General features: G+C 47.5%; 1 protein-coding gene across 8 annotated transcripts in view; it reads left to right on the forward strand.

The window, feature by feature from the left end:
* Window positions 1-24,501, forward strand: part of CORO2B (coronin 2B) — a 148,470-nt gene that overhangs the window by 67,393 nt on the left and 56,576 nt on the right. For all 8 annotated transcript variants that reach the window (XM_012451351.2, XM_064382072.1, XM_012451355.3 and 5 more), the window contains exon 2: window positions 420-620. In XM_012451351.2, the coding sequence (XP_012306774.1) occupies window positions 420-620 (201 nt within the window). The remainder of the gene's footprint in view (window positions 1-419; window positions 621-24,501) is intronic.

A 24,501-nucleotide genomic window follows, 5' to 3' on the forward strand; every position in this document is an offset into this window, starting at 1 on the left:
TAGGAAGTGGGGTATCTGGCTGGACGTAGTGACTCACGCCTGTAATCCCAGCACTTTGGGAGGCCAAGGCGGGTGGATCACTTGAGGTCAGGAGTTCAAAACCAGCCTGTCTAACATGGCGAAACCCTGTCTCAATAAATAAAATAAAATAAAATAAAATAAAATAAAATAAAAGATAGTGGGATAGGCATGTGTACCAAAAGCCCCTACGCCAATCTTTATTCGTGTAAGATGATATTAAAAGATTAAGTCCACTAGAATGGGCTGGGCGCAGGAGTGTGCCCTGAATTCTCGATGCTCTTTCCTTTCCACCTCTTTTTGATGGGGGACGCAGGGCTTGCTCACCTGCTGCACCTCTGAGCCGCAGCTTCCCTCCCCCAAGGCCCAGCCTGACCCTTGTCTCTCCTGGCCCCTCACAGATGTCCTGGCGTCCGCAATATCGTAGCTCCAAGTTCCGGAACGTCTACGGGAAGGTGGCCAACCGGGAGCACTGCTTCGATGGGATCCCCATCACCAAGAATGTGCACGACAACCACTTCTGTGCCGTCAACGCCCGCTTCTTGGCCATCGTCACCGAGAGCGCAGGGGGCGGCTCCTTTCTCGTCATCCCCCTGGAGCAGGTAAGTGGCCCCTACCTTCACCCCAACTGCAGCTCCAGGGCAGAGAGAAGCCCTCCTTGGTCTCTCTTGGGCCTGATGCCCCTACTTCTCTCTGAGTTCCCATCTTTTACTTCCTCATCAAGCATCTAGTGACTATGCCTTCTCTAGAGTTTTCCTGAGATTCAGCAGAACAAGTGCAGGCCCTGGACCCAGCAGGCCTGAGATCGCTTTCCAGAGCTTGCCTAAAGGTGTGCACCTGGACAAGCCACTCCCTTGGTGTACACAAGGTTCCATTCCCTGAGGGAGTGGAACACTCTGATGTCCAAGACCAGGTCCATCTCTACCACTCTGTGTCCTGAGTCCTGAGTGTCCTCTTGGTTTGGAGCCAGAAGGGATGAAGACCCAGCCATAGGTATTATACACTGAGCATCTGCAAAAATGATCCACTCTTTTTTTTTTTTTTGAGATGAAGTCTTGCTCTGTCCCCAGGGCTGGAGTGCAATGGCACGATCTCGGCTCGTTGCAACCTCCGCCTCCCAGGTTCAAGCGATTCTCCTGCCTCAGCCTCCCAAGTAGCTGGGATTACAGGCACATGCCACCACACCCAGCTAATGTTTGTATTTTTAATAGAGGTGGGGTTTTACCATGTTGGCCAGGATGAACTCAAACTCCTGACCTCAGGTGATCCACCCGCCTCGGCCTCCCAAAGTGCTGGGATTACAGGCGTGAGCCACTGCGCCCAGCCCACTCATTTTTTTTTTTTTTAATTGCTCTTCACTGAGAGACTGGAAATAATTTACCTTCTTCCCCATCCTCCATCTCCTATCTAAAGAGTTTCCCCTTTCTGTGGCTGCTTACATGAATATAGCAGATTAAATCTGCAAAACCTAGATCATGAAATTTTTAAGCCATAGCCATCCAGGCGGAGTCCCCAGAGGCCCGTGGGAGGTCACGCGCTTCAGGGAAAGTGCTCGCTGTCAGTCCCGCTCGTTCATGGCTGAGTTCCCCCTTCCCAGCCTGACTCATCCCCACTCCCAACCTCCGCCAAATCGCTCAGGGGGAGGAAGAGGTGCATGTGGAAGGAAGCTTCGGTTCTCAAAATTCACTGTCAGCTGGTAGTGGAGGATGGATTTTTCCAGTCTCTCCTACCCACAGTGGGGGAGCACAGATTTGGAAAAGATTTTCCTTTCCACCAAAGGGGCAGCTGCAGAGACACTGAGGACGGAGCCTGGTGCACAGAGAGGTCTGAGGAGCATGCACTTGGTGGCGGGAGGTCTGGATTCTGCACTTGCCAGCCTGTGACTGTGTGCATGCCACATCACCTCTCTGACCCTTATTTTCCTGTAATGGTAAAAGCAGGATCAGAAATCTTCCTCTGCCTACATCTGCCACGTTGACCTTAAGCGAGATGATAGACGTGAAGCTCCTAGTGAACCACACATCACATTAAGGATGTTTGGTTGCTCTTCTGGGAAAGTTATCCGCTCTGCTGGTCAACTTGGCAAAGGCTCACAGCTGCTCTAACACATTCAGAAGGATCCTCAATGCAATTTCCCTTCCTTCCCGAATCAGACGGCCTCGGATCTCTGTTGCCTCAGGCACGCACTCAGCTCCATCCATCCAGGCCTGCAGGTCCCCAGGAACAGGTGGGCTGATTCTTACTGAGGCTCAAACCCATTGCTGGCACACTGCCATGTTCCACTTTAGGCTCACAAGGGTCAACAGTCAATACCTCACACCATAACAAAAAGTAATTCCAGATGCATTAAAGATATAAACACTAAAAAAAGAAAAGAGGCCAGGCAAAGTGGTTCATGCCCATAATCCCAGCACTTTGGGAGGGTGGATCACCTGAGGCCAGGAGTTCAATACCAGCCTGACCAACATGGAGAAACCTTGTCTCTACTAAAAGTACAAAATTAGCTGAGGGTGATGGTGCATGCCTGTAATCCCAGCTACTTAGGAGGCTGAGGCAGGAGAATCACTTGAACCCGGGAGGTGGAGATTGTGGTGAGCTGAGATCACGCCATTGCACTCTAGCCTGGGCAACAAGAGCAAAACTCCATCTCAAAAAAAAAAAAAAAAGAAAGAAAAGAAGAAAAAAAAGAAAAGCTACAAGTGTATTAGAGGAAAATGGAGCGCATGTTTAAAATCGTGCAATGAAGAAAGGCTCCCTAAGAAAGACAGGAATCCCCCAAATCATAAAAGAAATGATTAATAGGTTAGAATATATTTTTTAAAAATAGTTTCTATACTACAATGAGACACCTAAACAAAATGAAAAGTCAAGCCACATACTTGACTATGATATTTGCAATATATAATAGACAAAGTATTTCTGTAAAGAATATATGAAGAGTTCCAGAAAAATCAATAAGAAAAAGAACCCCCCCAAAAATGGGACTGGGACCAGGCATGGTGGCTCACGCCTGTAATCCCAATACTGGGAGGCCAAGGCAGGAGGATCACTTAAGCCCAGGAGTTGGAGACCAGTCTGGGCAACATAGTGAGACCCTGAGATCCTGTCTCTACAAATTAAAAAAAAATATTAGCTGGGCATGGTGGCTTGCCCCCTGAAGTCCCAGCTACTTGGGAGGCTGAGGTGGGAGCATTGCTTGAGCTCAGAAATTGGAGGCTGCAGTGAGCTATTTTCACTCCACTGCATGCCAGCCTGGGCAACAGAGAAAGATCTTGTGTCAAAATAAAAGAAGGAAGGAAAGAAGGAAGGAAGAAAGGAAGGAAGGAAGGGAGGGAGGGAGGGAGGAAGGAAGGAAGGAAAGGAAGAAGGAAAGAAAGAGAGAGTCTGGGTGTGGTGGCTCACACCTGTAATCCCAGTACTTTGGGAGGCCAAGGCAGGTGGATCACCTGAGGTCAACAGTTTGAGACCAACCTGACCAATATAGTGAAACCCTGTTTCTACTAAAAATACAAAAATTAACCAGGTGTGGTGGCATGTGCCTGTAGTCCCAGCTACTGGGGAGGCTGAGGCAGGAGCATTGCTTGAACCCAGAAGGCAGAGGTTGCAGTGAACTGAGATCGTGCCACCGCGTTCCAACCTGGGTGATAGAGTGAGACTCCAGCTCAAAAAAAAAAAAAAGAAAGAAAGAAAGAAAGAAAGAAAAATAAGCAAAAGATATGAATAAGCAATCCACAGAAGACAAAATATATATTTTAACCTACTAATGGTAAAAGATTTAAAAGAGTAATAATCTTCAGTATTGCCAAAGGTGTGAGAGAGCAGATGCTCAAATACACTCTTGATAAGATATAAATGAGGCAAGTTGGCAATTTCTATTAATATTTAAGGGTGTATGCCTACTGACCTAGCAATTCCACTTTAGGAATTCATCCTACAGAAATCTTCTCAAGTGTATTTAAAAAAATATGTGTGCAGCATTTTTTAGTACTTGATTATTTTTATAAGCCTCAATTTTTTATTATACTCAATAGAAATAAAGTTTCTATGTCAAATTGCTTAAACGTTTCTAAATGCTTCCTCTCAACTTCTGTAATGGTAACAAAATGTTTTAGACTGTCAGTAGCACTGGTCTAGGGTATGATCGGACTTTGTAAGGACTTCATGGACAGCAGGAAAGAAGGTGCTCTTTACAGACTTTGTCTCTTTTTATACAGAAGTATGTTATATAAATATACATTTATATGTATAAGGTATATTTACTATACGTCTTTTTTTCAACTCTGTTCACATGCTGTGTAATACATTTCCTTTAACTTGATTAATCATGGACTCATTGTGACAACTCACACTACCAATTGATTTCTGTTATTTTCTCTCATTTCAAGAAGTTTTCAGTTTGTATGCATACTAAATGATTGTGCAGCTTTTTTTTTCTTTTTTTTTTTTTTTGAGACAGAGTTTCACTCTGTCGCCCAGGCTGGAGTGCAATGACCTGGTCTTGGCTCACTGCAACCTCGGCCTCCTGGGTTCAAGTGATCCTCCTGCCTCAGCCACCATGCCCAGCTAATTTTGTATTTTTATTGGAGATGGGGTTTCTCTGTGTTGGTCAGGCTGGTCTTGAACTCCTGACCTCAGATGATCCGCCCGCCTCGGCCTCCCAAAGTGCAGCAGTTTTTGTACTTGATTTAGTACTCACAGGCATGCGCTTCCGTGACCAGCTCTGCAATATTTTTATGACAGTGAAAAGGTTGGAAACAACCTGCAAGTCCATCAATAAGGAAATGGGGTAAAGAAATTAGTGGAGAGCCACACAAAGGGACACCATGCAGTCTTTAACATGATGCTGTAGAGCAGTCTCGTTCTCCAGCGTTCAGTCTCAGGATCACGTTCCACTTTTAACGATTACTGAGGATCCCAAAGAACTTTCATTTATATGAGTTATTTCTATCAATATTTAGCACATTCTAAATAAAAATGAATAACTTTTTAAATATGCATTTATTAACTTACATAATGATAAATCTATTTCATAACTTACATAATTATAAGTTCTCCTGAAAATGTATTTTATTAAAAATAACTATTTTTGGCCAGGTGTGGTGGCTCATGCCTGTAATTCCAGCACTTTGGGAGGCCGAGGCGGGTGGATCATCAGAGGTTGGGAGTTCGAGACCAGCCTGGCCAACATGGAGAAACCCTATCTCTACTAAAAATACAAAATTAGCCGGACGTGGTGGCACATGCCTGTAATCCCAGCTACTCAGGAGACTGAGGCAGGAGAATCGCTTGAACCTGGGAGGCGGAGGTTGTGGTGAGCCAAGATCGCACCATTGCCCTCCAGCCTGGGCAATGAGTGAAACTCCGTCTCAAAAAAAAAATAATAATAATAATAATAATAATAATAATAATAATAACAGCAATTTTTTAAGACAAAAAAGTTGAGAAGAATAGCATCATTTTACACTTTTGCAAATCTCTTTAATATCAGTCTGGCTTATTAGAAGACAGCTGGCTGGCTTTGCATGTCACACACCATGCAGCATTTGGAAAACCCCACTCTACACTGGAGAGTGAAATGACAGATGATGTCTTATTATTAGGAGAATACTTTTGACCCAGTGGACTGCATAAAATGGTCTTGGGGATCTCCAGGCATCCCCAGACCATACACTAAGGACCAACAATACAGAGTAATATTTAATCAGAGAAAACTGTTTATATGATACACTGTTGTGTGAAGAAATGCAATATATGACTAATTACATTAAAAATATCTATCCATTTACCTATCTGGAAGTGACTGCAAAAATATACATCAAGTGTCAAAAGTTATCTCCCAAGTACTGGGAACATGAGTGCTCTTTAATTTTCTTTTTCTTTGCCTATGTTATCTAAATTTCTTACAAGGAGCACTTAACGTTTTGTACTTTTGAAAAAAGAAAAAAAGCATTCACTGATGTGAAGTGGGAGCCGTTGAGGTTTCAGAGGTCCTGCAGGCTGGAGAGGGGCTCAGTGCATGGTATGCACCCGGGCACGGACGAGGGGCCCTGTCCGCTCGGTTTGCCTGCTGCCTTCTGGCCAGATGAATGTTCTCATCTACCTTGAACATCAGCCATCCCTTGTGTATGTTGCAAATGTTTCCTCCCAGAGTCATGCCTGAGTATGGGCTCGCTCCAGAAAGTTCAGACAGAACTGCAGGACCCAGAGTGAAGGCATGGGGAGGGATGGGGTGGATTCCTGACTCTGTTGGAGGGTGAGGCAGCTCTTTGATCTGCGAGGCTCACGTAGTTTGAGGCAGGACCCTGACTCTGGGGACTGTGGGACACAGGGTCCCTCCTCCAAAGTGGGTGACTTAGTTACTCAAGCCAGCGTCGGTTTCCCTGGCCGCCCAAGCCACGGCCGTCCTTCTACCGCCCCCTGTGGCCAGGGCTGGGCCTGCCTCCTGGTTGGTGCTGGGGATGTAGGAGGAGAGGGAATCAGTCAGCCCCGAGGCAGAACCCTTGGTTGATACGGCAGCGGTGGAGATGCTGTTCCACACTGGCCAATTTTCTAGGAAGAAAAAGGATCAGATTATTTTAGCTCCAGTTTATCCTTCCTCAGTTTTATAGAAATATCCCTGAAATCAGTTTCCTGTATTTCAATATACACACAGAAAAGATTCTGGCCATTTCTTGGTGAATGCAAATCATCACTTTGAGCGTTAGTTATGAGCTGTGAGTTGATGGTGGGACAGTCTTGTCCCTACGCAGAATGGATACAGCATATCCATTCAGTTTTGTCTTGAGCAAACAGCAGGCTGCAGAGAATTGTCTACTTTGGTAGTTCTTCTCCAAATTTCTTTCCCTCTCCTGTCCAGCGTCTCCCCTCATTCCTAGCTTGCTTTTCTAAGAGATTTGGACTAGAAGAGAAATTAACACCTGCCCAGGATCCCAAAATCCCCGTCCCGAGGCCACACCTCCTGAGGGAGGCTCAGAAGCTTCCACAGAGCTTTTCTCTCCTTCATCCGTTCCCTTCAAAGCCAGCTTGCTTGAGATTTCTATATTTATGATTAAAAATTCTTCCACAGAGTAGGAAGCCATGTTCACAAAAACTACCAACCATCATCGTGGGATGGTGCTTTGCCTTTGTTCAACACTCTCAGTTCCAGCAAACTCTGTCTTCATTGATCCTCTCAGCAGGTGGGTAGATCCATCCCCACTTCACACTTGGGGAAGCGGAGACAGCAGAGCCAGGCCTACAGTATGGACCCCAGACCAGCTCACTTGTTTCTGAATCCTCGATTCTTTCCACCGCCCCGTGATGCTGGTAAACTGATAAGTTCTGGCTGGTAGATCTCAAAGGAGTGGATCTGTCTTCCCCGGGTCTCTTATTCAGGCTGCTGTTGTGAAGGCCAGTACCAGTTTTTTCCCTAGTTAACATTCAGCCGCTGGCTCTCTGGAGTGGAATGTTAAGCTGCAGATGGGGGAGCAATCAGCACCCTGATTGCCTGGCACAGCTGGAGGGGCCTTATGAATATTCCAGAGAGCAGGCACTGTGCCCAGCAGCCTGATTAACCACTGGGGCCTCCCCAGGGGCGCCACCCGTTTCCTGCTGCACTCCACCGGGACTGCCTGCCACCTCCAGGCCACAGGAAAACCAGGGCTAGAAACAGAGTTACTGCTACCCCAACTGGCACCTGGCAGAAAGAGAAGAAACCTGACCTAGATATCAAGAGTCTGGGTTCTCCCTCTAACCCAGCCATGCTCAGTCCCAGCTGTACACCAGGTCTCTGGGGCTAGGTTGGTGCATTCTCCTTCTTCACCACAATAGCGTGACCTGGGGAGCTTTTGAGGGTCTAACATACCTGCTGTGTTTGAGTCTCACCTCAAGTTCTATGATGAAAGTGTACTTATTCTCCCCATTTTACAGATAAAGAAACAGAGGCTCAGAGAAGTCAAGTAACTACTTTAAGACCACACAGCCCAGAAGTAGCAGTCAGAATTTAGCCCATGGCCCTCCCAGCCATGTGCCTGCCCACCTTACAGAGGATTAGAAGGAATCATTTCTATAAATATGCCTTGTATTGTTACTACTGCCATTTGGATGTCTTAGAGGATGTCCATGAATATTAATTCAACGAACATTTTATTACACCTGTCTGATGGGCTGACACTCCATGTGTCCTTCTCTTTGGAAAGCCAAGTAGGTGTTTCCAAACCCCATACAAGTGCAGCAGATCGTGGGGAAGCTTCCTCTTTGAAGGAATGAAGCAACAATTCTAGTTGGCAAGGAGAAGCAGGAGAGGGTCCTGGAGCAGAGGTCCAGACAACATAGCATCGCTCCTGCAGTCCGGAGGGAAAACTGACCCACCCACACACCCACCCATCCATCCAACAGACGGGTATTGAAAGCCCGCTAGGTTTCAGTCAGAGTTCCTGGACCAGAGAGGAAGCAGTAAACAAGACCAAGTCTTGACCACATGGAGTTTCTAGTCCAGTTGGCTGCCCCTCTTGGACCGAGAGCCCGCAGGCGTGGGGAACTTGTCTGGTTTGCACAGGGGCTTACAGTAGGTCCTTAGCCAAGGGCCATTGGGCTGAGCTATGGCCGGTCACAGAGGCAGATGCCCGTCTCTTTGCTGATCCTGGCAGCCCGTCCCCACCAGATCCCAGCGAGAATGCGGCGGCCTGCAGGGGCTACCCAGACTGAAAGGGGCTGCATCCTTCCCTAAAAGCCCTTAGAATGGTATTGCATGACCTGGCTGGTTCTAACTCTGGAGTTGAATCTAGAAGTGGGTGGATCCATTAGCTCCATAGCTCACAGCATGTCTAAGGCCTAATATTAAAAGAAGGGTCGGGAGGAAAGGTCCCCAGCTCAGTGGCTGAGGACTGTAATAAAATCATATTTTGTTTGCCCACTCAGAGCCTTCGTTCCCATTCCAGATTTCTGTAACACCCCATCACTCCCCCACAATCAGCTCGGAGCTCCTCAAACCTTCTCTCCCCTGGAAAAAAAAAATGCCTGAACCTTCATCACCGCACTGCAGTGGGGTCTCCGCCTCTCCAAGGGAATTCAGAGAGCCTTTTCCAAATCCATTTTTCAGATCTTTCCTCAATCGTTCTTTGTTCTTCAAGCTGCCTTCCGCTTGGTGCAATTTGCATCTCAAAGCCCGTGACAGCCTGGATGTACAGTAAGTGACTTTGGAAAAGGGAGGAGAAAAGCGCTCTCAAAGAGAAAAGTCGTAACTTCATTTCATTTGTCTGAGGCCTGAGATTGACAGCCTTGCTTTGTGCCTTTCCTTTTTTGGAAGAATGGCTGCCGGTTTTTGAGGAAAGTGAAGGCAAGCCCTTCAGCAGAAATGGCAGTGTCGCTGTCTCATTTTATTACAAGGTTATGGAATGGGCATTCTCTGGGTTTGGAGTCCAGGGGGCTGGAGATGCAGCCTGGCTGGTGGGTGTCATGGGAGGTCAAGGAATCCATCCCTCTGCCTTGGGCCGGGGTCTACAGCTGAGCTGTCTTCCTGGCTCCATTCCTCCCATTCCTTGCAGAGCCAGGGAGGCTGCAAATTACAGTAGCTGGTTCATTAGGACTCTGTGAAGTCAGGCCATGGGCTCTAACTCTGCCCAGAGGCTGTGGCCTGGCCTCTGAAGCATGTGCCAATCTGCTTGATCTGCTACCCATTTTCCTTTCAAGGCCTGGAACCTCCCATAACTTGGGGAGCTGTAGCTTCACCCCTTGGCTGTGAAACTCTAGGTATCCAACGTCTGTTTCTCAGCTTCCCTGTTTGTGAAATAATAACAGTGCGTGTTTCTTGGGGTGCTGAGGTGATTAAATAAGGTGCCGTATAAAGTGCTTAGCAAGTAGCCTGGCCCATAGTACCTACTAGTAGATGGGAGCCACGATGATGCCCATGACTTTGGCCCATCTCCGGGCCACCCCGTCCTAGCAATAGCCTGTTAGCTTTGGTGGGCTTTGGAGCCTGTGGCCAGCAAATGGGAGGCTTGTCTTCAGCCTTTCTGCTACTGCTGTCTGGAACAGTCCGTGAGTATTCCTAGCAGTGAGCTACCTCGAGAGGAAGCCACCCACAGGCAAGTCATTTGTGCCTAAAAGGGAACAGGGATGGTGGTGCAGGGTCTCCAGGGAGGCGTGGCTGAGGTGGCCATGCCAGGCTGGGTGCCTGGAGGTGGGGGATTCTAGGGAGGGTCCACGGCTGTCACGGAGCCTGTCGATGCCCCTCCCAAGCTAGCCTGCCTGTTTATCTGGAGTTGGGCTGCCTGCCAGGGTTTAATGAGGGAAGGCATGTAAACGTTTTTTGTTTTTTGTTTTTTTGAGATGGAGTCTCGCTCTGTTGCCCAGGCTAGAGTGCAAAGGCACGATCTCGGCTCACTGCAACCTCCACCTCCAGGGTTCAAGTGATTCTCCTGCCTCAGCCTCTGGAGTAGCTACGACTACAGGTCCCCGCCATCATGCCCAGCTAATTTTTGTGTTTTTAGTAGAGATGGGGTTTCGCCATGTTTGCCAGGCTTGTCTCGAACTCCTGACCTTGTGATCCGCCCACCTCGGCCTCCCAGAGTGCTGGGATTACAGGCATGAGCCACTGCACCTGGCCAGCATGTAATGGTTTTACCACAGTGCCTGGCATAAAGCAAATGCTCAACAAATCTGGGCTATATTGCTTCTGTTATTAAACGATCCAGGTTGGTGGGAGAAAACGGTGCCAGAATTGAGACGGGGGCTCTGTGGAGTCCACCTGGCTCAGATGGAGGCACAGCCCACTGAATGAACTTGAGTTCTGTGCTCCAAGCCAACCTGAAACCACACAGTCCTCACCGTCCATGCCTCTCACTGGTCCCCCTCTCCAGTGCCCCAATCGCAGCCTTAAATTGACACAATGCCAGAGTCAGAGGGGACCCCGGGGATATGTATTCAAGCACTTTGTTGTGCCCACGACAAGTCCTGATCTCAAAAGGAGAAGTGTCCTTTTTTTTTTTTAAGACAGAGTCTCTCTCTGTTGGCCAGACTTGAGTGCAGTGGCACGATCTGGGCTCACTGCAACCTCCGTCTCCCAGGTTCAAGCAGTTCTCCTGCCTCAGCCTCCTGAGTAGCTGGGATTACAGGTGCCCACCGCCACACCCGACTGATTTGGAGAAGTGTCGTATCCAAGGTTACATGATACGCCTGGACACCCTCTGACCTCCTTCCCCAGAATCCTTGCCCTCAGCCATTTCTCAGAATCCAAACTCACATCTACTAACGTGCGGATGATAACAATCGCTTTCCTTTACCAAGGACATTTGCATTTGGTTAAGGATAGGGTGAGATTTAAGATCAAACTCTTGAGACCCAAAGGACTGTGCTGGTCATAGTGGAATTTCAGTCTGCACGAGATCTGTGCACACAGGGCACCCCGTGTGGATGTCCCCAAGCCCCCACCAGGAGGCCAGGTAGAGACTTGCCTGTCCCGTCTTGTCGGAGCCTGTAGCTTTGGAAACACTCTCCTTATGTGTCCGTGACTCTCAGCACTTCAAGGAACAAAACTGATTTAGGGTGCAGGAGGGGCCTGGGGAGAGGAACTAAAGTCACCTGGCTTGAAACAGAACATCTCCCTGGGAGCAGCTGGGGCCCAGAGGCCTTGGCCGAGGCCTTTCTTCTGGCACCTTCCAGAACAATGGCCACCTGTTTGCCGTGCCTGAGAAACCCGACGCCTGATTTAGTCCTTAGGGCAGTTTCCATTTCCGGAACGGCCTTCGTCATGTCCCTGCCCCCAGCTCCCATCCCAAGGCTTTTGACTTGATGGAGGGGTGTGAGAGGAAGAAGCGTTGGTCCCAGCATTCACAGCCTCTTCCAAGAGTCAGCTCTGTGACATCAGCGTCACATACCACTTCTTGTCTCCCTGCTTTCCATTCCTCTCAGCCAAGACCTCAGTTGCTAAGCAACCTTTGCCTGAGTTTCCAAGTGGGTCGTCAGGTGAGCATGAGAGGTGGAGGGTATGTGCTTAGAACGCTGCAATTTATAGATGGCGACACTGAGGCCCAGAGAGGGCAAGACACTTGGTCAAGGTTGCACAGCTAGTTAGTGCCCCATGTGTCAGATGATTGATCCTGGCAGCAAACGCTCCAGGACAATCCCATTTCCCACTCCCCCTCCCCCACCAAGAGAAGCACCCAAACAACAGCAACACCTTAGGGACTTCCCGTGAGAGGCTTTCATCTACCTAGACAAAGAGGCAGTGTGCCCTGTGGTTAGGGGTGCAGGGTCTGCATCAGCTGGCCTGGCTTTAAATCCTGACTATACCATTTGCTAGCCATGTTCTTTGGGCAAGTTATCTAAGTTATCTAATGGAGCTGTGCCTCAGTTTCCTTGGCTGCAGAATGAGAGACATGCTAGTCCTCATCCCGAGGCTACGCTGAGGAGTCAGTGAGGTGTTTCGTAAAGCCTGGAAGGTGCCTGGCTCAGGACACACCTTTCAGTGCAAGTCTGCTGGTGCGATCCTGGCTTGCTGGGCTCTGATGCACCCTTCCCAGCCGGGGTGCAGTCCCTGATCCCCGGTTTACTCATTTATCTCATGAGAATTCTGCTTTCATATTATGAGGTCACAGACAGAGTACAAAAGTTTGCAAACTTTACTTTTTAACTTTTATTTTCAATACTCTTTATTCAAAAAGTATTCTTTTTTAATCAAAAATTTTAATCAGAAGTATTAACTTTTATTTTGAATACTTTTTTTTTTTTTTTTTAAGACAGAGTCTTGCCCTGTCACCCAGGCTGGAGTGCAATAGCATGATCTTGGCTCACGGCAACCTCCACCTCTTGGGTTCAAGCAATTCTCCTACCTCAGCCTCTGGAGTAGCCGGGATTATAGGCGAGCCACCACAATGCCCGGCTACTTTCTTGTATCTTTAATAGAGATGGGGTTTCACCATGTTGGCCAGGCTGGTCTCAAACTCTTGACCTTGTGATCCGCCCAGTTTGGCCTCCCAAAATGCTAGGATTACAGGCGTGAGCCACCATGCCCAGCCCTTGAATACTTTTATTCAAATAAAACAGATTCTTAACTTTTGGGGGAGTCAGTCATACTTCCTTTTGGCAGTCTAGAAAAATCCATAGACCCCTTCACAGAATGAAGTTTTTAAGTATACAAAATAGGATTGCAAAAGAAACCAATTATACTGAAACACAGACCAGGCACAGTGGCTTACATCTGTAATCCCAGCACTTTGGGAGGCAAAGTGGAGGGCTTGCTTGGGCCGAGGAGTTTGAGACCAGCTTGGGCAACAGAGCAAGACACCATCTCTATGAAATACAAAAAAATTAGCCAGGCGTGGTGGCATATGCTAGCAGTTCCAGCTACTCGGGAGGCTGAGGTGGGAGCATCACTCGAACCCGGGGAGGTCGAGGCTGCAGTGAGTCGTGCTCATGCCACTGTACTCTAGCCTGGGTGACAAAATGAGATCCTGTCTCAAGAAAGAAAAAAATAAAGAAGGAAAAGAAATACAGTTATCAAAATGTATACCAGAATTGTGCTGTATTATAAGTGCTTTTATGTCAATGCATGAAGCACTATGACCGAGTGTAGGACACAGTAATGACGCTAATTTCAGAGTCATGATGAGTGTAAATATTTTGAGACAATAGTAGCAGAAGCAAACTGAAAATATCTGTGATTTCTGTTGATGAACACATTATAGGTTCAACTACTCCTATCGGGGATTTGCTGCCTACACGTATACACAAAGGAAATGTGAGATTTCAGTTAGAGGCTGGTGAAAATATAGATGTAAATTTTCTCCTACCCAAGCTCACAAACCTCCTAGCGGGGTCTGTGGCCCCACTCAGATTAAAGACTGTGGGAATAAAATCAGAGGGGAATATTACTGTATAAAATCAGGACAGGCGGAACTGCTCTGGCTGAAGGTTGATGGGAAGCGGGCAGTGTAATAGACCTAAGCACCCCTTATCCCTGTGGGGCACCCCAAACTCCTACGCTTCACTGGCAGTTAGGAAGCCTAGCTTCTCTGCCTGGTTCTTCGTAACCTTGGGCGAGTTCCTTTGCCTTTCTGGGCCTCAGTTTCCCCATCTGTAAAATGAGATGTTGGACCCGTCGTCCTCTGAGGTCTTGCCAGCTGTGACGTTCTGAAACTCTGGGCTTCTCCTTTCCTGGAGACAAAACCCCAGAAGCTTGGGTCGCTAGGATCCCCGGACCAGGAAGAGGGAACAGCTGGGGCCAGGCTGGCCAGCTCCCAATTGTTCAGTGGAGAAGGAGGAGGGCGAGATGCATGGTGCTCTCCAAAGCGACAGCTGGGTGAGCCTGGCTGGGGGCCTCTTCCTCGCCTGCCATCTGTGCCTCCTTCCTGCCTTTGGCCGGTGCGGGGGGCAGTGGGGGTTGTGGATGGGGCCCGGGCCAGCTAACTACCTGGGTAGAAGGGGGAGGGGCTGGCCAAGAAAATCCAGGGAAGAGCCTGGTTGCTCACTCTTGGGTACTTATTAACTCTTTCCACCCACTCCCCACCTTTTCTCACCCTGATGTATAGAATTCTGGAGAGGAAGGAATATACAGTCCTAGGTCCACCCGGCTGCTTAATGGCTATGTGACCTTGGGCAAGTTACTTAACCTCTCTGAGCTTTATTCTTCTTCTCTGTCCAGTAGACATCGTTCCTAAGCCCTATTCCTTGGGATTGGAACAAGGTGTAAATGAAACAGAGGAGATAAAGTGCCCCAACACCGTGCCGACTCAGGGCCACGGGCCTGTCCAGAGAGAGCTTGTACCTGGGACTGTGAAATGCCCCCACTGAGTGGAACGCAACTTGAAGGCCTGATGAGCCCCTGTGCGATGTTGGTGGAGTGCCGCCACTGTGCTCAGGCACAGGCAGCTTTGCAGCCAGCTTTCTCTCCTACACGCCTTTGGCCCGGCTGTTCCTCCCTCTGGATTGCCCTCGCCCACCAATATCCACATGCATACAACTCTCCCCACTCAGAATAACTTATCTATTTATAAATAAGCACTTATATTTAGGCAAAGCATGGCAGTTGGACACTTTAAACTTCAGAAGCAAAGGACCTGCAGTGGACGGTCTGCCTCTCACTCCTAGCTTCCAGTCACTCAATTCCTCCACTAGGAGGCAATTGCTGTTAGCAGTTGCTGGAGTGTCTTTTGCAACATTATTTATATGTACATACTTAAACCTGGAACAGTGTGAGGGCTGGGGTGCTCACCCATGCACAGTTGAAAATCCACATATAACTTTCAACTCCCCCAAAACTTAACTCTGCTGACCAGAAGCCTTACCAATAACATAAACAGTCAATTAACATGTATCTTACATGTTATATGTGTTACAGACTGAATTCTCCTAATAAAGTAAGCTAGAGAAAATAAAATGTTATTAAGGAAACCGACTGGACACAGTGGCTTCTGCCTGTAACCCCAGCACATTGGGAGGCCCAGGCAGGAAGATCACTTGAGGCCAAGAGTTGGAGACCAGCCCAGGCAACATAGTAAGAGCCTGTCTCTAAAAAAAAAAAAACTTTTTAATTAAAAATTTAAAAAGAAAATCATAAGAAAGAGAAAATAAATTTACTATTCATTAAGTGGAAGTGGATCATTATAAGTCTATCCTTTTATCCTCACACCTGTAATTCCAGTACTTTGGGAGGCCAAGACGGGCAGATTACCTGAGGTCACGTGTTCAAGACCAGCCTGGCCAACATGGCGAAATCCTGTCTCTACTAAAAATACAAAAATTAGCTGGGCGTGGTGGTGGGCACCTGTAGTCTCAGCTCCTAGAGAGGCTGAGACAGGAGAATTGCTTGAACACAGGAGGTGGAGGTAGCAGTAAGCCGAGATCATGCCACCACTGCATTTCAGTCTGGGTGACAGAGCAAGACTCTGTCTCAAAAAAAAAAAAGACTCATTACACATTACACATGGTACTATATGGAAGAGATTGTCAACACTAAGGAAGAGAAGCTCTGTAGAGAGAACATCATGAAAGTCTAGAAGGATTACATCGTTGAAGATGCCATCATTGTTACAGAAAAAGCTGTGAAAGTCATCAAGCCTGAAGCAATAAATTCCCACTATTGGAGAAAACTTGTGCATGACCTCACAGGATTTACCACAGAGCCAGTTAAGGAAATCATGAAATATTGTGGATATGCAAAAAAAATGTGTAGTAATGACGGGTTCAAAATATGAATCTTGGCTGGGTGCAGCGGCTCACGCGTGTAATCCCAACACTTTGGGAAGCCAAGGTGGGTGGATTGCTTGAGCCTAGGAGTTCAAGACCAGCCTGGACAACATGGTGAAACCTCATCTCTACAAAAAATGCAAAAATTAGCCAGTCATGGTGGTGCATGCCTGAAGTCCCAGCTACTTAGGAGGCTGAGGTGGGAGCATCACTTGAGCCCTAGATATCGAGGCCATGATTATGCCACTGAGGTCCAGCCAGGGCAACAGAGCAAGACCCTGCCTCAAACAAACAAACAAACAAAAAGATATGATTCTTGAAGAAGTTCAGGAGCTAATAGACATCACGCTAGAGGAATGAACAGAAGACAACTTGAACCAGTGCCTGACAATGAGGAGGAAGCCATAGAAGGAGCAGTACCAGCAAACAAATTGACATGAGACAATCTGGCAGAAGGGTCCAATTATTCAACACTGCTCTTGACTTCTTTTATGATATAGACCCTTCCGTGATACAGGCACTGAAACTAAAGCCCATGGTCAAAGAAGAATTGGTACCATATAGAAACATTTTTAGAGAAATGAAAAAGCCAGAAAGAAATTACGATATATTTCTGTTCAGTTACACTGGTCTTGAACTCCTGTCCTCAAGTGATCCACCCACCTCGGCCTCCCAAAGTGCTGGAATTACAGGTGTGAGCCACCGCATCTGGTCAGTACCATGTGTAATAAGTCTTAAGAGTCCTTATGATTTCCTGATCTAGAGGCTGAGTTAGAAGCATTGTGTTTAGGGGCAAGTTGAACTCGAGGTTCTGGGTGGCCAGGGATATTGTCCAATATCAAAAAAACTTTAAAAGGCAGTTTTTCAGGGACAAAACATTCAACCAACCCAGAAAAGGAGTTCTGGGTATCCAGGCCTTCTTGTACAAAGACTGGCAACTGGTGTTTATCTTTTCCCTTCAAGGCTTGGGGGTTAGTAGCTTTACAGATACAGGTAGTCCTGATCATAAACCTGACTGCATTTGCACAAAACAGTAGAGTTAGCCTGTCCCTTTCTGCCTTAAATCTTGATGCTTGTTTCTCTTCCTTACTAACCAATGTTCTTAGTGGCATATTTTTCCAGAACAGAGCAACTTCGTCTCCATTAAAAACGTTTAGGTCCTGGTGTGGTGGCTCACAGCTGTAATCCTAGCACTTTGGGAGGCCAAGGCAGGTGGATCACGAGGTCAGGAGTTCGAGACCAGCCTGGCCAAAATGGTGAAACCCCGTCTCTACTAAAAATACAAAAATTAGCTGGGTATGGTGGCACATGCATGTAATCCTAGCTACTCAGGAGGCTGAGGCAGGAGAACTGCTTGAACCTGGAAGCAATCATAGGTGGAATGTCCACCTTATGATGTTGAGTCTAAATATCCATGATCATGGTTTACCTTTTCTAGTCCTTTGTGTCCTTTCATACTGCATTAAAAGTTTCTTCACAGAGCCCTTGTTCATTTCTTGTTACATGTATTTACCTTTCTATTATATTGTATATCCTTTTAAAATTATATTTGCTAATTGATTATTATATACTAGAAAGCCATGGTTTCTGTATGTTAATATTTTGCCATGTTACTAAATTCACAAATAGTTTATAGTAAATTTCAGTGGTTTCTCTTGAGGTTTCTAGGGATACTATCTTATCATTTGCAAGTAGTGATAATTTTCCTCTTCATTTATAACTTTTATACCTCTGATATATCTTTCTTTTTCTAATTGCGTTGACTGGTACCTACAGGAGAGTGTGAAATCATAGCAGTATCTTGTTCCTGTCTTTGATGGCAATGCATCCGATATTTACGTATTAAATATTTTGGGTTGAGAAAGAAGGATTTCCCCCTCAACATTTTATTATTAAACTTTCAAACATACTGCAAAGTTTAAATCATTTAGCAGTGAACACCACCTAGATTAATGATATTAACAGCTTGCTGTACTTCCCAAAGCTGAGTGTCCTTTTGAGGTGAAGAAGGGGCTTCAAACAGATAATTCCTTGGGAACATTCTGGGTAGCCCACATAAGACCTGGCACATGGCAAGTCATCAGGTGATGCTCAGATATACAAATACTGAAAGTGAGGCCCCAGGCAGCTAGTTCCCTGTCTAAGGTGTCGTGAGTTGTCAGAAGTAGGGAAGAGCCCAGATTTAGGACATAAGGTGGGTAGGGTGCTTGTCCGGTGAGAGGAGGCAAAGGATGAAGGCCTCCTTCAGTCCCCAGTGTTCTGAACTCTGCAGGACCCAGGGAGCGGGTGACTGGCCTTCCAGGACACTGTTCTTTCCTGACAGCTGCTGGGAATTTCCTTTCTCTTTCTTTCTGTCTACTACTCCTGCCCTGCTGGCTCCTCCTGGCAGAGCCCCAAAGAAAGAGAAGGGGCCTGAGCAGGTGCTTCCCTCCTCCCCTGAATGAGCTCTTCCTGGACAGCTGGGATGGGGCAGGGAAAGCAGGGCTGTGGGCACTGGGGGTTGGGGTGTTGTGTTGGGGGATGGGTAAGGAAGGGGCCAAGGGAGCTTTGTGCCTCTCTCAACGCTGTGCTGGACAGGCCTTGACGCTGTCATTTCTTGTCTACACTATTGCAACCACTGCATTGATTCAAAAAAAAAATGATAAAAATACACACAGTTTTGTAGTCAGGCAGATTTGGGTTTAGATGAGATCAGCGTGTTCAGGGTGGTATGGCTGTAGACCAGCCCAAATCTAGGCACTGCCAGAAACCTGCTGCATGCACTTGGGTGAGCTCTGGCCCTCAGCTCCTTCCCAGGCAGTGAGAGGATCTGCGGCTCAACTGCAGCAAAGAAGGCCCTCGGCAAACAGACCGAGGCTCCCCGCTCCTGATCTACCCTCACTCTCATGCTCCCTGCTCCCCTAAGGCCTCCCTTTCTGGATGAAGTCCTTCCCCACCCTGACTCCATGGCATGGCTCACTCTGTCCCCTCCTGATTCACCTCCCTCACCTGACCCTGAGCCAGCCCCGGTCTCTCCCACCTGCCTGCCCTTCTCCATGCTCCTCCCTGCCCAGCTCAGGGCACCACCTCTAGGAAGCCACCTGGAGCCATCCTGCTTCTTCCTCTGCTCTGCCAACAGGCTCTGTGCTTCCCACCACATCCCCGCCATGTTTGGAGCAGGGGTATCTTGGTCTGTTTTCACACCTGTCCCTGCTTCTAGGCGATGGGATTCTTGAGGCTGGGAAACACATCCATTCATATTTCCATTCTCAACAGCCAGGGTTCAGCATGAATCCTTGACAGGGATATTTTCAGACAGGGAAAGCTTTCGAGGCCCAGGGTGATGATGAGTCTTGGCCGAAGCCCCACATCTGCTTGACAGCAAAGCTTTGGATTTAAAACCCTGCATGAGGGGTGGGACAGGTGAGGCCCTGTGGACAATCCAGGTTTGCACTGGGCCTCTCTGCTCACCTACCTCCCTCTTCTCAGCCTCAGTTTTCCCATCTGTGAGATGGGAGAGTGCACTGAAGATGGGTGGGAGGGAATGTGGAGGAGTGCAGAAGGAGCTAGTTGTATGTTTTCGTGGAGGGTGTTACTGGAAAGGAAAGAGACTTCAGACCAGTTACTTCCATCTCTGGAAATAGAATATGTGGCAGTGAAGACCATGTGCTTCGGGACCTAGAGTCCTGACCCAGCTGTTTTCTTTCTTTCTTTCTTTTTTTTTTTTTGAGATGGAGTTTTGGTCTTGTTGCCCAGGCTGGAGTGCAATGGCGTGATCTTGACTCACCACAACCTCTGCCTCCTGGGTTCAAGTGATTCTCCTGCCTCAGCCTCCCAAGTAGCTGAGATTACAGGCATGCACCACCATGCCCAGCTAATTTTGTATTTTTAGTAGAGACGGGGTTTCTCCATGTTGGTCAGGCTGGTCTGCAACTCCCAACCTCAGATGATCCACCCACCTCAGCCTCCTGAAGTGCTGGGCTTACAGGCGTGAGCCACCGTGCCCGGCCAACCCAGCCATTTTCTAGATGAGCTATTAAACTTGAAAGCCTTGGAGTTGTTACTTATAAACTGGAGATCATAAATCCCACCCAGCAGGGTTATCATTAAGACAGTAGTCACTCGCACCTGTGGAGCACGTACGACGGGCCAGGGACTATCCTAAGCTGAGACACCTGGTGCCACTGAATGCTCAGCAGTCTTGCAGATAAGGAAACAGGTAGCGCATACAAAGTTGCACAGCTGGAAAGTGATGGAACTGGAATAAAATAGAGCGATGCTGGCCAAGAGGTTAGCACCATGCTTGACACACGGTGAGCCTCCATCAGCGAGAGGGCCTGGGCCATCTGCCCCACCATGTGCTCAGACCTGCAACCTGAAGGCATGGCCCAGGGTCGGGGAGGGGTGGGCGCTACAGGGGATCCAAGAACCTTCTGGATCATGCAGACAACACAGCCAAGGTCCCTGTTCTCAGGAGCTGTGTGACCCAGTCAAGAGACAGACAGGAACAAGGGTGCACACAGCCGTTAAGATGACATCAGACAGGGATGGGTGCTGTGAAGAAATCCAACACAGTGATGCGATAGACTTTCGAAGAATGTATTAGGAAAGACACTTGGAAAGACCTCTCTGGAAACTGGAATGCGAAGGAGCCAGTCAAGTAAAGAACATGGGGAAGAGTGTCCTAGGAAGAGAGAAGCACGTGCTGAGGCCCAGGCCGGGAGGCCAGTGGTAGGCAGGGGCTGGGCACCCAGAACCTTGGAGGCCATGCCAGAAAGTCTGGATTTTTTTCTAGGTGCCGTGGGAAGCCATTGGAGGGTTCAAGATCAAGGTTACCTTTCACTTGAGCTAAAAAAGAAATACGGTAACAACACACCCCATAGAAAGAAATACGGTAACAACACAACCCATAGAAAGCTGGAGACGGGACTCGGCCTTGAGAAGGGGGAGCCCTGTTCACGCCCAGACCATGGCCTGTTCACTGTGCTCAGGTGAAGGCGACTTGGAGGCTTTATCTCTCAGGACACAGCTGGGTGTTTGAAATCCACACAGGCATCTTGGCATCTCTGCAATTGAGCAGGTTCCCTAAAGGGAACAGGTCCTCTTGCTGGCCAGGGCAACGGTGGGAAGTGGCTGTGAAGAGTGGTCGGTTTGCCAGCCTGGTGGGAGGGACGTGTTCTCTGACTGAAACTGCAGTACACTTTGCATGAGTGCATGAGTGGGCCAGGGCTAGCACAGCCAGGAAGAGCAATCCATTCCCGTGACTGACCCTGACTTTTGGCCTCACTTTTGTTGAGAGCAATGGGCAAGGCTGGTTCTGAGCTAGCTGTGAGCTTCAGGAACAAAATCTCAGCTTACTAAAAATATCAATCCAAGAGTGGGTTTTGAGCTCAACAAAGAAACCTCTGACAGTTTTCTGCTAATAAAAAAATATGTTTTTCTTGGAGAAATAAGCCAAATAAGAAAAAATAATAAATAAGGCCGGGTGCAGTGGCTCACGTCAGTAATCCCAACACTTCGGGAGGCTGAGGGGGGTGGATCACTTGAGGTCAGGAGTTCAAGACCAGCCTGTCCAACGTGGTGAAACCCCATCTCTACTAAAAATACAAACATTAGTCAGGCATGGTGACAGGCACCTGTAATCCCAGCTACTCAGGAGGCTGAGGCAGGAGAATCACTTGAACTCAGGAGACAGAGGTTGTAGTGAGCTGAGATCAGGCCACTGCACTCCAGCCTGGATGACAGACTCTGTCTCAAAATAAGTAAATAAAAATTTAAAAAATTTAAAAAAATGTGTATAACGAACTAGTAGAGGACTGGGTGGGAACCAAGATGGGAAAGCAGAAGTATTTAGTGGTTTGTTTTGTTCTGTTTTGAGACAGGGTCGGGCTTTGTTGCCCAGGCTAGAGTGCAGTGGTATAATCTCAGCTCACTGCAATCTCTACCCACCAGGTTCAAGCTATCCTCTCACTTCAGCCTCCCAAGTAGCTGGGACTTCAGTCGTGCACCACTAAGCCTGGTTAATTTTTAAAAATTTTTTTTGGTAGAGACAGGGTTTCACTGTGTTCTCTAGGCGGTTCTCTCCAGCTCCTGAGCTCAAGCAATCCTCCCGCCTCAGCCTCCCAAAGTGCTGGGATTACAGGCATACGCCATTGTGCCCGGCCAGCAGAAATATTTAGAATCATGAGTTTATGTAGATGGATCAGAAGTGAAAAGGGGCAATGAATGTGATAAGGAATTAATGCACAGAATTAATATCTCTGGTATACAAAGAGCTCTTATAAATCATTAAGAAAAGGTAAACACCAGCACACCATTAGGAAATAATTGAGTGCCTCATAGCATTAGAACAGTCACAAGCAAATAAATGCAAATATCTGCTAAGCAAATGAAGATATAAGGAAACTTACCAGGCATCAAAACTTGCAAAGGAAAACAAGGAGATATTATTTTTCATCTGAAAATAAGCAGATCAAAATACTATAATATTGGGTGCTGTCAGGGGTATGAGGGAAATGGTCATTCTCTTTTTTTTTTAAAAGATGGGGTTTCACCATGATGGCCAGGCTGGTCTTGAACTCCTGACCTCAGGTGATCCACCCACCTCGGCCTCCCAAAGTGCTGAGATTACAGGCGTAAGCCACCGTGCCCGGCCGGTGTTCTCTTGAGTTGCTGATGATGGGAGTGTAAATTAGTACAACCATTGTGAAAGGCATTTTAAAATTAATAACAAAAGCATTTTTTAAAAGTGCAGACCTGTTACCTAGCATTTCCACTTACAGGAATTTATCCTTTAAAAAATTCACGTGTGGAAAGATTCAGCTACAATGTTTGCCTTAGCCTTTTTAGAGTATTGGAAATTATAAAGCACTTATGGACCCAAAAGTGGGGGATTGCATAATGAATGACATAATGTAGTACAGCCACACGGTGGAGTACAATGCAGCCATGAAAACGACGCTGTCCACAGGAAAAGGAACCACAGCCACTCTCTCCAGCTGGGCATAAAATGGAGCTGATACCAGGACATAAGAGTAATTATTCTTCATCTGTGTGTCCCAAGTTTTCTTTATCTTTTTCCTTTTTTTTTTAACTACTTTTTTAAAAAGTAAAGAGGGTTCTTCTGGAATGTCAGGGGCTGTGCCCACAGTTTGAGACCCAGGAATATTGGCTCGACATCTCTGCTGGCTGTAGACCCACATGTGGCCCAAAGCCTCACCCACATGGCTTACCTGCCTCTGTTTCCCATTCCAAAATCTGAGATGATAATGCCTGTTCTGCCTCCCTCACAACAAATAGAAAATATATCTGTGTTAGTTTTCTACTGTTGTGTAACTAATTACCCAAAATGTAGCAGGGTGGTTCTGGTTCAGGGTCTCATGAGGTTGCAGTTAAAGCTGTCAGTCAGGGCTGCAGTCATCTGAAGGTTCAATTGGGGAACACACACTTCCAAGCTCATTCTTGCAGCTATCGGCAGGAGGCCTCAATTTTTTGCAGGCTGTTGGCCAGAGACCTCAGTCCCTCACTGCCTGGCCTCTCCATAGGTTAAGTGTCCTTACTCATGGCAGCTGGCCTCCTCTGAGTGGTGATCGGGGGGCAGCAAGAGAGCCCAGGCAGAAACCGGGGTCTTTTGTAATCCTGGCCACATTCTGTTAGCAACACAGACCAATCCTGGTGCTACATGGGAGGGAACTACCTAGGGCATGTATGGCAGGAGGTGAGGTTACAGGGGACCACCCCAGGGTTAAAGTGCTTAACAGGTAAAGGTGTGTTCTAAGGAGAGTGAGGGGCTAACTGTTAGCTCCCAAAATTCTGACTGTGCCCAGTTTTTATCAGCAGCCCTTGGGAGCCTGATGGGGCCCACAGGAATAGTGAACGGGGGTGAAAAGACCCCACTCAACTTGTTCACTGAGTGCAGCATGGGGAAGATTTATACCTAAAGTAACAGTGACTATTCCTGAGCAACTTGGTAATTGGGAGGGGTGTGTGTGTGTGTGTGTGTGTGTGTGTGTGTACTTTTTTGATGTTTTTCAAATCGTCTTCTTTGAGTACGTATAATTTTTTGGTTTTCTAAATTTTTTTGAGACAGAATCTCACTCTGTCGCCGAGGCTGGAGTGCAGTGGTATAATCATGGCTCACTATAGCCTCAGTCTCCTGGAATCAAGTGATCCTCCCACCTCAACCTCCCAAAGTGCTGGGATTACAGGCATGAGCCAAGTACATATAATTTTTGTATAGTAGCTGGGACCACAGATGTGCACCGCCATGCCTGGATGATTTTTTTGTGTGGGATCTCAGATGGGATCTCACTGTGTTTCCCAGGCTGATCTCAAACTCCT

Source organism: Aotus nancymaae, unplaced genomic scaffold (assembly GCF_030222135.1).
Source record: "Aotus nancymaae isolate 86718 unplaced genomic scaffold, 86718_ANA_hifiasm-v0.15.2.pri h1tg000003l, whole genome shotgun sequence".
In the NCBI taxonomy this organism is placed as follows: Eukaryota; Metazoa; Chordata; class Mammalia; order Primates; family Aotidae; genus Aotus; species Aotus nancymaae.